Raw genomic sequence first — 13,535 nt, 5'->3', positions numbered from 1 at the left:
CAAGTGTCTTTCCCAGGGCCTCATCTCAGACTTCATTGCAGGGAGGAAAGCAGCGACTGTACACAGTCTGGATAAGTCAACTCTCCTGCCTGTCTTTCAAGAGCATTAGCAAACTCTGATGCTCCCAGGGCCTCTGTAGACCAGGACACATTATAATTGCACCAGGTGGGCACCACCCACGCTGGCACCAGTTACTTCACACAGCCAAACACTGAGGGGTAAGGAGTCTTTACAATAATCTTCTGGAAAATAGTTCTAAAGGGTTTGAAGGCAGGAGAGCCTTTAACTCGATCAGAGTAAGATTCCTTATGATACAATGGTGGGCTCTCGGTAGGTACGGCAGGTGAATGAACCTGGCCCAGTTAAAGACAAACAGTGGATTCTGGACCAGCCTAGAGTGGTCTGTTTCACCCAGTTACTCTTGGGGACAATCCAAGGGACCAGACCCTTTAATGTTCTGTGATAGTGCAGACATCTGCCACATAGTCTATTCATTTGTACACATTAGACACAGAAACAAACAAAAACACTGTTAAGCCAGACAATATCTGTTAGTTGAATACAGACTGAGGCAATTTGCTGCTTGTCCTAGACATGGGGGGAAAGGGGTGAAAGAGTGTAAGATAGAGGACCACAGAACGGGAGTTGAACCTGCCCATCGGGCAGCAAAGAATTGGATCTTGTCTTTACAAAATCTTTGGTGTTATGTTTGACATGGGAATTTGTGGCATTAATTTTTTAAAAGGATTGCATTACAATATTACTTATCTCGATTACTAATTTTTTGATTACTCCTTTAAATCTTCCTCAGGAGGAAAGTATCTCCCTCACCTCAACCCCACTTCTGCTGGAGCTCACTAAAGGATGGTGAGCAAGTAGGTAGGCGGAGAATGTATTAGGTACATGTAGTAAAAGTAATCATTCCATTTGCTCATTAATGTTTATTGACATTTTTAATGTGCTGCAGGAGCACAGAGTGGAAATGCAGGATCTCAAAGTTAATGTGCTTTGAACTACAACTTACATGACAACAATAAAATGCTAATGGCTTAGACTTGCAAAACAAAATAAATAGCAGTGTTTTGGAACTTTGAATACATTTCTAGTAGGCAAGGAGGTACATGAAATTTTAATAACTGATTTAAATCTTTCATAAAGTTTGAGATATGTTTTAGACATTATACAGCTGAAACAAAATAAGAATGACCAAGTGATAATCATCAGCAGCATAAATTCTTACCCAAATTGTTGTATTAATTATAATAGTCTCATTGTTTTTAATGATTACCTTTTAAAAAAATTAATTAACGCATAGGGTTGGAACTTATAAATTTTGTATTCATAATGTGCTCCTGTTTATAAGGGACTTCAATAAAGTTCAAGAAAAATACATATAATGCATGAATTTCAAATATTTTTACACCAAAATAAACTCATACTAATATTGAAAGTAGCATAGACATAGACAGAACAAACAAATATGGCTTGGAAGACGTATAGCCCAAACGTTCTTTAGAATCAAGGGTGGCAAGACTTCCTTTCACATACTTTGGACATGGTATGAGAGACCAGTCCCTGAAGAGACTTTGTGCTTGGTGAGGTGGAGGATAAGTGAAAGGCAGGAAGGCCCCTAAGGAGATGGATTGACAGAGTAGTTGCAACAATGGGCTCAAACAAAAATACAATTGTGAAGATTGCTCAGGACCAGGCAATCTCTTGTTCTGTTTTACGCTGTTATGAGTCAAAATTGACTCGACAACACCTAACAACAATGGCATTTTTTGGTAACCTGTCTGAACAATTCTAGTTTGAGGCAGTAAGGAGGATAAGATTTCAGTTTGCAAAGAGCCCCTCTCAAGCAACATGAATTCTGCTAACGTGGAAGAACTGAAACATGAAGCAAACATCAAATTTATGGTGAAGTTTAGTAGAAGAATGGTGAAATCATTGAGGCTCACAAAACGTTCATGGGGACATTAGTCCCAAAGAAATCAGCAGTCTACAAATAGACAGCTCATTTTAAGGAGGCGACAATGGCAGACAATTCACGCACATTTGCGAGGAAAGAATGAATCTTGGTTGTGCCCTAAACTGAAGAGGGCCATTGAGTAAATAAGCAACAATAGCCTGTAACACAGACTTCTCAACTGATTCCATGTACCCACTGGTTGGAAGATTAAAGTTGAGCAAAATGTCTGCTTATGGGTCCCAAAATGTGCCCAGACAAGCTGCAGAGAAAAGCCAAACTATCAACAGAAATTTTAAACAAATGGGATCAAGATCCTAAAGAATTTCTTGGAAGAATTGTAACCAGAGATAAAACATGGCTTTACCCTATGATCCTGAAGGCAAAGGACAATCAAAGCAATGGCTCCCAAGAGGCAGAAGTGGTTCAAGCAAAACAAAGCACCCTGGGCCAAGAAAAGAGGCAACCGTCTTTCGGGGTGAGCCAGGGAGTTTGATCGCTGACATTGTAGAAGGCCAAAGAATCATAACAGGTCCTCATCATGCGAGCGCCTTAAGAACATCAGACAGCAGCAGGGATGTTTCTCTAGAGGCCATCTCAGCTACAATTATGCTCATTCATGTCACCAGAACAAAGGCAATCGGGGGAGAGATTCGGCGGGAAACCTATAGGCATCACCTTCACAGTCCTGATCTGGCTCCTTCTCAAGTCTTTTCCTTTTGTGTGTGTCTTTTTCCTTTTGACTTCTTTTTTGTTTCGAAATCTCAAAAAGAGTTTAAAGGGCACTCAATTTTCTTCAGTCAATAATTTGAAAAAAATAAAAGAGAGACTGAATTGGCATGATTAAATTCCTCAGTCCATTAGGGGAAGACTTAATGGCTGGTTGGTATCATCACTTACGAAAGTGTTTTGAACTTGATGGAGCTGATGTTAAGAATGGGACAGATATTAGGTTCATTAAAAGAAACAAGTCCAAGTTAGAGAGGACAAGAGTCAAGGACGTCCTTTGAACAGAGTGCCCATTCAATTTAAGTTGTCTGGAAGACACCCAAGCTTGATCTTAGGGCTGAAGTCAAGCAATGCAAAAAGCCACCACTGGGGCAGAATAAAGGGGTAAAAAATGTTAACTGTCAACTTGAATACAATATGAGAATGTATGCCATCCAAAGGTTAGCATACTAATAAAGGAGAAGATATAAATATGAGAAGTCATTAGGAAGCTTTATGCAATTATTTCCAGGGAACTCGGTTACCAGAGCCAAGGCAGGAAAAGTTATCTATAGATTGTGTTCCTATTTTGGTGAAGCCAGCTTTGGATACATCTTCCATCCAACTTGACAATTATTTATTGAGCACCTCCAGTGTGCCAGGCACAGTGTGTATACAGACATGGCACCTGCTTTACCAGACACGAGTTTGTTTGTTTTAAGTGGAAAGTCAAACAATAAGTTCTTTTAAACACAATCTGTGACAGAGGCAAAGAGGAAGAAGTACCAAATTGGCCAAAAAATACCTCCCCTGAAAATTCCAAATTCAAATCCACTGCTATTACGTCCATTTTGACTCCGCGTGGCCCTTCTGAGACGCAGGCATATTTGCAGGAGCCTCATTTCTTTTCTGGGGAGCAGCTATGCCTGTCATGACTGACTCTGCCATTAGCCACCCAATGTTTACCTCACTGTTAGATTAGTAAAGTGCGGCAGCTGAAGACACAGGAGAAACAGATGGAAATAAAAGGCATATGTAGTCTACCCCAGAAATTCACAGCTACGACTTTGCCATATGTCCCTTGGACCTTCCCCCCCTTCATTCTGAACATCAACCTTTGATTTATAGACAAACCATCTGGCATCGTTCCTTTGGTTGGGCAAAACATGAGAGACGATAGGCAACTTCATTCCGCTCATCTTAACACTTGCAAAATGTCTGGGGATAATTTTTAGTAACAAAAAATATAAAACAGGTTACTATTTTAAAATAAGAACATCAAGGACTTGGGAGGAAACAAGCAGCTACATAAATAGTACCATGAACCGAGACCATCAATTATGGCTGTCCACGTTACATATTCTAAAATTATTTTTGTGATTAAAGGAAGCGTGTATTTGTTCACCTGAAAGTCAGTCTCTCTCTCTCTCTCTCTCTCTCTCTCTCTCTCTCTCTCTCTCTCTCTCTCTCTATATATATATATATATATATATATATATATATATATATATATATACACATATATATTTCATTTTTCCATGAACTTTTTCAAGGTCCTGTTATTCATGTTTCATTTAAGATTTTGTTTGAAAAGAGTCTCACTGGCACCAAGTTTGAAAACTTTCATACTGAGAAGTTTATTCTAACTAAAATTAAAAACAAAAACCCTTGTAATTTAAAATTTTCTTTTACATTCTAGTATACTATATTCTAGTTAATAATAGTTAATGTTTTTATTAATTGATCAATAAATTATCTTTATTATAATGTAAACATCCTCATGTATACATATGATTACATTTTACCTTATAATCCAAATTGTCAAAACAGTTGAAGACCACACAATGTTTTCCTAAGGCCTGGGAAACAAAATATTATTTTAATGTATTTCTTGAACTACAACACAAAATAATAAATTTACATCTATAAGAGAAATGTCTTTATTCTTTTGTTTTTAGTTTTAGATGCTTTATTTCTTTGTATAAACATGATGCTATATAAACTTCTTTGTATAAAAATATTCCTATACTTGCTTGTCCAATTTATCATTGTAAGTGTCCTTCAATTAAAAAATATAGCTCAGTATTACAATTTTTAATGGCTACGTCACCCTCTAAATGATGAACACAACATAACCTTCCATGGTTGACTGTCTTTAACCTTTTGATAAATTCTTTGAAACAAAAAGATAAACTAGATAACAAACTTCAAGATTCACAAAACTCAATAGATTATAAATATGTATATATCAATAGAGTTTAATTGATTAGTACAGGAAGCATTAAAGTTATGGTTTTATACAAATCAACTAATAAGGGAGAAATTTTAGTCATGCTTATTTCTCTCTCTCCCTCACACACACAGTCCTATTAATCACAAATGCTAGCCAGAAGTCTGTGTATTAGGCTTAAAAGGATTCACCCTATTGTTGCTAGGTTAGTACAATGGGTTTCTAAGAAACTACATGACTTACGGGGCTCCCAAGACCCAGTACAAAGGGGTATTCAAAATTTGACTAATTAAACTAATGGGCGTGCTTGTTAAATGCTATGAAATTTAAGATAATATTGAAGGTTTTGTGGAAAAGAAAATCAAAGAAGTTTCTATTATGGACATTAAAACCCACTTACTTTTGCGAGATCTTTGACAGTTTCCGTTTTTCCTGTACCCGTTGGCCCTGCAGGGCAGCCCCCGAGATTCAAGTGGAGCGCTCCCGTGAGGGTTAGCCAGCATCTCTCTGTGAGCGGCGTAATCACCAGTCTCGGGGAACAGCCCAAGTATTCATAGCCATAAGTAAAGCTAGCATTTCCTTGCGATATATAGCATATCTTGAGCTTTTCATTCCACTTATATTGCAAATGTCTGAAAATAATATTTGAATGTTCACATTATTTGGGAAACCTGTTTTTGGTATTTTCTCACATGCAGACATCTAATTAAAAAGTTACATGAAGTGTAGATGAAGAATCAAATCGAAATCAAAACATTAACATCAAACAAAGAGATGCAGGATTTATCAGTGACCATAATTGAATATGAAACATTAGAATACCAAAGATGATAAAATTATGAGTGTTTTTTCCCTTAAGGTAAGTGGTCTTCCCGAATATTCCTTTGATGTGATAGCAGCCAAAACAGAGAATTTGTTTTTATTTCCAATGTGGCATTTATTATCACTTCCAATAGGAAGTTGCTTGAAGATGTTCCTTATCACCAGAATCCTAATTTTAGGGTACTTAAAAGAAATGTTAGTTATCCTAAGTATCAAAAATTTTTTCAGAATATGCATTTGCTTGATGATTTGAGGACTAAGTCATTAGTCAACGAGAAGACCAGCTTGTAGAGCTTTAGCTTTCCTATTATCCTCCCCCTTGAGGCACAGGGCTATGATGGTCAAGGACAGGCATTTGAAGCCACCAGCCATTCTACGGGAGAGAGACTAGGCTTTCTCCTGCCATAAAGAGTTTCAGCTTTGGGAACCCGCAGGGGCAGCTCTACTCTGTCCTATAGAATCCCCACAAGTTGGCATCTGACAGTAAGGATTTTGGTTTTGAGTTAAAACAATAGTTTACAACTTTCTCAGTTCTTAACCATTGTCATGTTGTGATGCCTTCTCCCCCCCCCCCCCCATAGTGGCCTCTTTTATTCTTGTTGGGTGCCATTCAGTTCGTGTTGGCTCAGCAACAGAAGGAAACCCTTCTGGTCCTGTGCCATCCTCACAGTCATTGCTATGTTTGAGCCCGTTGTTGCAGCCACTGGGTCAATTCACCCTTTAGAGGGTCTTTCTCTGTGCTCTTTCCGTTCCTCTCCTGAGAAAAGCTTTGGACTAGATTACACCTTTGGAGTTCTTTCCCGAAGACTAGTCTCTCTCAGTTGGGTCACCTTCGGAATAGGCAGACATCTGTATCTCTGCCTGTCAGTTGTCTAGGTAGCTGTTGTCCAAGTCTCTTGGCAGAGATTAGTGAGTTTTCCCAGTGCTGCATCATTTTATTGAAATGTTTGCATTGGTATTCCATCAATTCCTGGAGTCTTGTTTTTCAACAATGCCTCTTGAGTGCAGCTCAAATTTCTTCCTTCAATACTATCTGTTCTTGGTCACAAGGCAACTCTTGAAATAGTTGAATGTTGACCAGTTCTTTTTGGTACAATGATTCTGCGCATTCCTTTAATCTTCCTTGGATGTTTCCATCACCATTTAATATTTTGCTCATAGAATTCATAAATATCACAATTTAAGGCTTGAACTTTTCTCTGCGGTTCTTTTAGCTTAAGATATGCTGAGCGCATTCTTCCCTTCTGTTTTTTCAGCCCCAGGTCTTTACACATTTCCTTATAATGGTTTGCTTTGTCTTCTCGAGCTGCCCTTTGAAATTTTCTGTCCAGCTTTTATATGTCAACATTTCTTCCATTCATTTTAGCTATTTTACATTCAAGAACAAGTTTCGGGTCCCTTCTGACATTACTTTTGGTCTGTTCTTTCTTTCTTGTCTTCAGTGTCCTTCGGTTTTCTTCAGGTATGATATTCTTTTATTTTTAAAACAGTTTTAGTGGCACTTCAGCTGCAGACTGTACAAATGAAAAGTTCAATCATAGCAAGAAGAGTTGGTACAATTTTACCACGTCAATTTTAGAACATTTTCTTTTTCCCCGTACGCACTGTTATTCATGTATTTTTAAACGGGCAAAATATACTGAACAAAACTCACCAGTTCAACAACTTCGACCTGTGTACTTTAGTGCCATTGATGTTACTCTTCAGCTGCTCCACGAGTATTGCCAACCCTCTCCGAATTGTCCCACTCCCCCAGATGCGCTCCAGGCTCACTGAGCAGAAACTCTTCCTCCTTCACCAGTGGCAACAGCCATAGGTGGTTCCTTTTATTCAAGTAGTTTTCTTGAGGGAATACTCACATATCATACACTTCCGTAGTGAAGTGAAAATTCTTCTAAAATGAGTTGCTTATACATATTTATAGTCATTTCTAATGCTTGCTCCCTCCCCTCCTGTATCCACTGATTGCTTTCCAATTCCCCTCCCTTTCACACCTCCACCCCCTCACTGTTCCCAATAAACCATTGCATCAGATATCATCTCTATGCATCCTCTCCTTCTGTGCTTCCTAAACTAGGAGAACTAAACTAGGAATTATAAAAAACAAAAAAGGGAACAAAGAAAACAGTAATAATAATGAGATAAAGGTAAAAATAAAGACTATATTTAAACTAACAATATTTAAAAACCCAGAGAAGAAATTTCTGTCTTGGAACAATTGAGAAATATTTGAGCCTAGAGAAAACTCAGGTTGGGTCAAGAGAGAGGTCAACTGACCAAGTAGCATAGTATCCCATGGTTCCAGCCACCATCATGAAGGTAACAACAATCCCTGTCTGATAGTAAGGCTGTTTGAGTCCCTCCCTGTGACCAGAGGGGGTCTGCCAGAGGCCCAGTCCAACCAGACACTCGGCAGATGGATTTTTGTTTCCAACCATCCTCCACAGCCTTTTACAAACTGGGTGTTTACAATTTACGCTCTAATCCTTTTCCTTTTATTTTAATTTTGTTATGGTCATCTTTGGATCCCACAGGCTAGTGTGCTTCTTCCCATTGTGGATTTAGCTGATGCCTCACTTAGACAACTGTTTGTTTGAATATAAGCTTTTAAGACCCCAGACACTATTCCAGTTGAGAGCTGGGCACCAGCTGCTTTCTTTAGCACACTTGCTGTAGCAAGTGATCTTGTCTTCAGTGACCTCTTTGTGAAGGCAAGTCTTGAGCAGGGTCTTGTTAATAAGAACTCACTGTTCTTGGATGAGGGCTAGACTTATGTGGGAGCCCAACATCCATCTGCTTGTCCCTGGGTTAGAATGACTGGTTTACTTCGGTGGTCATATTTTAACAAAAGCAATAAACAAAACCAGAACCAACAAGATCAACAACTACAAACAAACAAAACATTAAAAAAAAAGAGAAAAGAAACAAAAAAGAAAAGCATGTCAATCATTCCCTTGGGGTATAAGGTGATTGCATTAATAACATCAATAATTTATACAATGATAGAATTTAAGATACTGTTGATCTGAGGAGTTTGTGTGAGTGTAGTCCAACTGGAGCAACAATCCATGCATGAGTTGTTGCATTGTACAGATTAATTTTTTTTCTTTTTAAAATCGTTTTCTTAGGGGCTTATACAACTCTTATCACAATCTACACATACATCAATTGGGTAAAGCACATTTGTACATTCATTGCCCTCATCCTTTTCAAAGCATTTGCTCTCCACGTGGGGTGTGGTGCTCAGGGAAAATTTCCTGCATCATCTCTTCCAAGGGAAGACCCTTGTTTCTCAGACCAAAACCTATCATATTACTGTAAGGGGAGCCTTGAGGGATGAACTATATGGTGGAAAGTTTTGGGCTTTCTATATGTAGGATCATGTCATCTGTAAATATCAAAATGTTTCACTTCTTCTTTGCCTACTCATATTCCTTTGCTTCCTTTTTTGTTGTCTGATGGCTCTAGCTAAGACTTCCAGCATGATGTTGAATAAGAATGGTGATAGGGGACATCCTTGTGTGGTCTCTGTTTTCAGTGGAAATGTTTCTAGTTTCCCCCATTGGACATGGTATTGGCTGTTGGTTTTCATAGATGGCTTTTATTGTGTTGAGGAATTTCCCTTCTAATCCTACTTTGTTGAGCATTTTGATAAAAAAAATGGGGTATGGGATATTGTCAAAATGCCTTTTCTGCATCTGTTGATATGATCATGTATTTTTCAATCTTTGCCCTTTTAAAATTTGTATAATATTCTTGAGACCATCCCACTACTTGTCGGATCTTCTGTTATCAGTTTATATGTATCAACTCTGTTCTTGAGATATTCTCAAAATTCGGGTGGGACACACTCTAGGTTGTATTTTTGCTTTCATGCGCTTGTTTTCATTGTCTTCAGCTTCAGCCTGACTTGGAGATGAGCAGTTGATGACCTGTCCCACAGTTGGTTCACTGCATTGTTTTGGCTGCTGTAATTGAGCATCTCCTTTTTTTCTTCCCACAGATATAGTAAATTTGATTCCTGTGTATTTTCTCTGTTCAGGTCCATGTGTATAATTGCTGTTAATATTGTCCCCCAAAATGGTATTTTCAATGAAGACATTATTGTTGTGTTTCTATCACCAAGGCCAGATTTTCCTCTTACTTTTAAGCTTTCACATTCTAATCACCATGCATCTTGATTGCATGTGTGATCAATTTCAAATTGAAGAAGTTGGTAGAATATTACCATTTCCTCATTATTGGCTTTAGTGCAGTGGTTATCAACCTGTGGGTCACGATCCCTCTGGGGGTCGAATGACCCTTTCACAGGGGTCACCTAAGACCATTTGAAAACATTTATTTCCAGTGGCCTTAGGAACCGAGACACTGCTCCTCTATTCGTCTCCAGGCAGGTCCGTCCACAGGCAGATACGCCCACATAGGAGTACCCGGCATGAAGACTGTTACCCATGTTACACCATGCTTCAAGGCAAAATTTCATTTATTTATAATTAGAAATAAATATTTCACAACATATAATTATGTATTGTTTTGTGATTAATCACTATGCTTTAATTATGTTCAATTTGTAACAATGGAAATACATCCTGCATATCAGATATTTACATTATGATTCAGAACAGTAGCAAAATGACAGTTATAAAGTAGCAACGAAAATAATTTTATGGTTGGGGGTCACACAACCTGAGGAACTATATTAAAGGGTCATGGCATTAGGAAGGTTGAGAACCACTGCATTAGGGGTTGGTATGTAATTTTGAGTGATAATTGAAGTTGTGTGGATTTTAACTATCATATACAGCACTGTACTTCAAGAGAGTTCTTTTAGATGATGAATTTGACACAACCCCTCTTAAATTTGTCCTTCTTGGCTTAGAAAGCCACATGGTTTTCTGATTCAAAATGACCAAGACCAGTCCATTTCAGTTCATTAACATCTATGATATTGACCTTTATTTCATTTGTAAGCAAAAATTTCAATTGTCCCAGATTCATAATTGCACAGTGCATGTTCCAACCAGTCAGCTGAAGGTCTTGAAAGCTTTCTCCATTTGCGTCATTAAGGCCAACTCTCGAGGGGCCAGATCTTACTCAGTCATATTTTGAGTGCCTGCCAACCTGAGAGGCTTCTTCTAGCACTATTTTGGACAGTATTCTTAGCTATGTGTAAGGTTTTCAGTGCCTAATTTTTAAAGCAGTGGACAGCCTCTTCCTTATTCCTTATCCATCTTAGTTTGGAAGCTCTGTGGTAACCTCTTCGCCATGGATGATCCTAATGGTATTTGGAATACCAGGGTCAAAGCTTCCAGGATCACAGCAACATGTGCGTCACCGTAGCACAACTGATAGACAAGCAGAGTTCAGCCTGTGATATCACTCTTTATCTGAATGTTTAGGAACTTCCAATTATAATAGATTCCTATTTTATACCGCCCACACTTCAACTATTAATGATGTTTGTAGTTTTCTCCTTCTTCTATTTTGCATGGTTCTCTTTCAGCAAATGAAGGTCTCTAAAGCTTTGCTTCATTTACATCATTAAGGTTGACTACTTTGAGGAGGCAATTGTTCACCAGTTAGATTTTGCGTCCCTTCCAACCCGAGGGTATAACTGCTGGCAGTACACATCAGAAAATGTTTCACTGTTACATATAATGCTTTCTGTTGCCAACTTTGCAGAAGGGGACAGCCTTTTCCTACTTCCTGGTCTGTTTTAGTCTGGAAACTCCAATGAAACCTGTCCAGTGTATGAGGCAGCTTCAAAAATCTTGTGGAATATTCCTTTATCTTTTAATTCCATTTCCCACTTACTTTCAGAAGCCTCTCGTATTTAAAATAACAATTGTAAAACTCCAGCAGCACAGTAACACAGTGACCACAGTGGAATAATTGGAGAGAGGAGTGGTGGCAATGACCCTGGGGCACAACAAATACCCAACTGCACCTTTGAGTGACTGTCCCAAAGTTCGATAAGCATTTTTTTTTCTGAATGAAATAAGTTATTTGAAAAACAAATGATACAGATAGAGAGAAATTTGTTATCCTTAAAAACCAGTTACTTCCTCAGGTGCACTGCACAATTTGTTAACATTTAGAATCAGATTGGATACTGCTAAACTAATTTGATTACAAGAGATATTTGCTTTTTGCCAGAGCAACTGACAGAAGCCTACCTTTACAAAGCCAAACCACTGAGTGATGTAAGGCATAACCTAGAGTTAAAATATGCTGAGCTGGTATTGCTTGGTGTTTGATAGATGTTGCAAATATCTGTAATTTCTTCATAAAAATTTTAAATATCTTGTAGCACATTTTACTGAGTGGTATTAAAATCTTTCTTTTCCTGTTTTACCTTTCTCTATATACTCTACTCTTATTTAATTTTTACTTTTAAAGGAAGGCACTAGAAAGTTACCAGGACACATTATACTTTTTCCAGGTTGACAATCTATAAACACTGTACATATTCTTTGGCATTTGAGAAAATATACAAGTTTATGATAGTCAAATTAGCATATGCATACATTCAAATATAAAATACTCAAGTAAAATATACTTAACAGGGTTTCTGTCAAATAAGTGTCTTCCTGATATATTTTCCCAAAGGTCTAAAGGAAACTGTCATACTTAAAATACAGAAATCTATGCTAAGTACACAACATCTTAACAAATGAGCTTTTCTGGAGAATTAAAGACCTTAATGGATGCAAGTTAGATACTTATTTTTCTATGAAAAATTTTCCAGGAAAAGTGTTTAGAAAAAGATGAATTCAAGAATTTATAATCTCACATTTATTATAGGAATTCCATGCTTGATCCCTGTGGGCTCTAGTCTGTCATCCATTTAAAAACTGATCTGGGTAGGAGGTAGGAGTTAAGGAATTGTTGGAAATGCTCTTCAACATGATCCCTAACTCAGTCTGTTTCAGAACTCTCAGCATGCAAGAAGGAGAAAGAGGAGGCTCGAGGAGGAGCTGCTCTCTTTACCCATTGAAAGTGACCCCCCTGGAAGTGTGATGTTTTAAAGCCCTCTTTCCTCCAAGCTCCCTATTTTGCGGAGGTTTCTGTGAGGGATGCTAGGTACACATCCTGCAGCCGGTTAGTTGAAAATGCACTCTCCTTTGGTATGGTCAGTTTTGGGGGGCCAAATGGGTGAGAGGGAAACCAATAGTACAACTCTTTTGAGATTGAAAATTGACAAGTATCTTTTTGGAAATAAAAAAAACAACCAGTCCCTCTGAAAAAGAAAATGACTATCCCTTTCCTTTCATAACAAAGGGAAAATACAGACATGAAATTTTGTAGGTAAGTCAAGAATTAAGAATAAATGGAGAGACTGAAGCAAAGACAAATAAGAAAGTAAAGGAATATGGCACTTAAATTAATTTCATTTGCTTAGAGTTTCTGTAAATACCAGAAAATTTAAATGAGTTGGACAAAATTTGAAGCAAAGAATCAGTTTATCGAAAGATAAGTGTCTAAGAAATATTATCTGCTATCTAGTATTTGTATTTAGAGGCACCTACCTTGTCCACTCAAAATCTTTTTCATTAAAGATATTTCTAAGTAGTAAATCTTTCACTATGTCTCTGCAGTGAACGTAAAGGATGAGTAATGAGCCCAGGACGGCTTTTGTTCGGAAGTTATTAATATTCAACACAACCAGCTCTGCAACCTCCTTGAGATGCTCTATCACACCATCACAAACTTTCTCCAAGTCTCCTCTCGGATTAGAACTCAAAAAACTTTTGATACAATCATTATTAAACATAATCTGGCTCTGAAAAGGAAAAACACAAAAATGAT

At 37.8% G+C, this 13,535-nt stretch overlaps 1 protein-coding gene across 1 annotated transcript in view; it reads right to left on the bottom strand.

Moving 5' to 3' along the window:
- DNAH14 (dynein axonemal heavy chain 14) overlaps positions 1 to 13,535 on the bottom strand; it is a 419,312-nt gene that overhangs the window by 256,502 nt on the left and 149,275 nt on the right. The window contains exons 26-28 of the mRNA XM_075542667.1: positions 13,256 to 13,509; positions 5,305 to 5,536; positions 4,480 to 4,533 (exon numbers count right to left, since the gene is read on the bottom strand). Coding sequence (XP_075398782.1) covers positions 4,480 to 4,533; positions 5,305 to 5,536; positions 13,256 to 13,509 — 540 coding nt within the window. The remainder of the gene's footprint in view (positions 1 to 4,479; positions 4,534 to 5,304; positions 5,537 to 13,255; positions 13,510 to 13,535) is intronic.

This window comes from Tenrec ecaudatus, chromosome 1 (assembly GCF_050624435.1).
Source record: "Tenrec ecaudatus isolate mTenEca1 chromosome 1, mTenEca1.hap1, whole genome shotgun sequence".
NCBI classification, from domain to species: Eukaryota; Metazoa; Chordata; class Mammalia; order Afrosoricida; family Tenrecidae; genus Tenrec; species Tenrec ecaudatus.
This window is presented reverse-complemented; position numbering and strand designations above follow the sequence as displayed.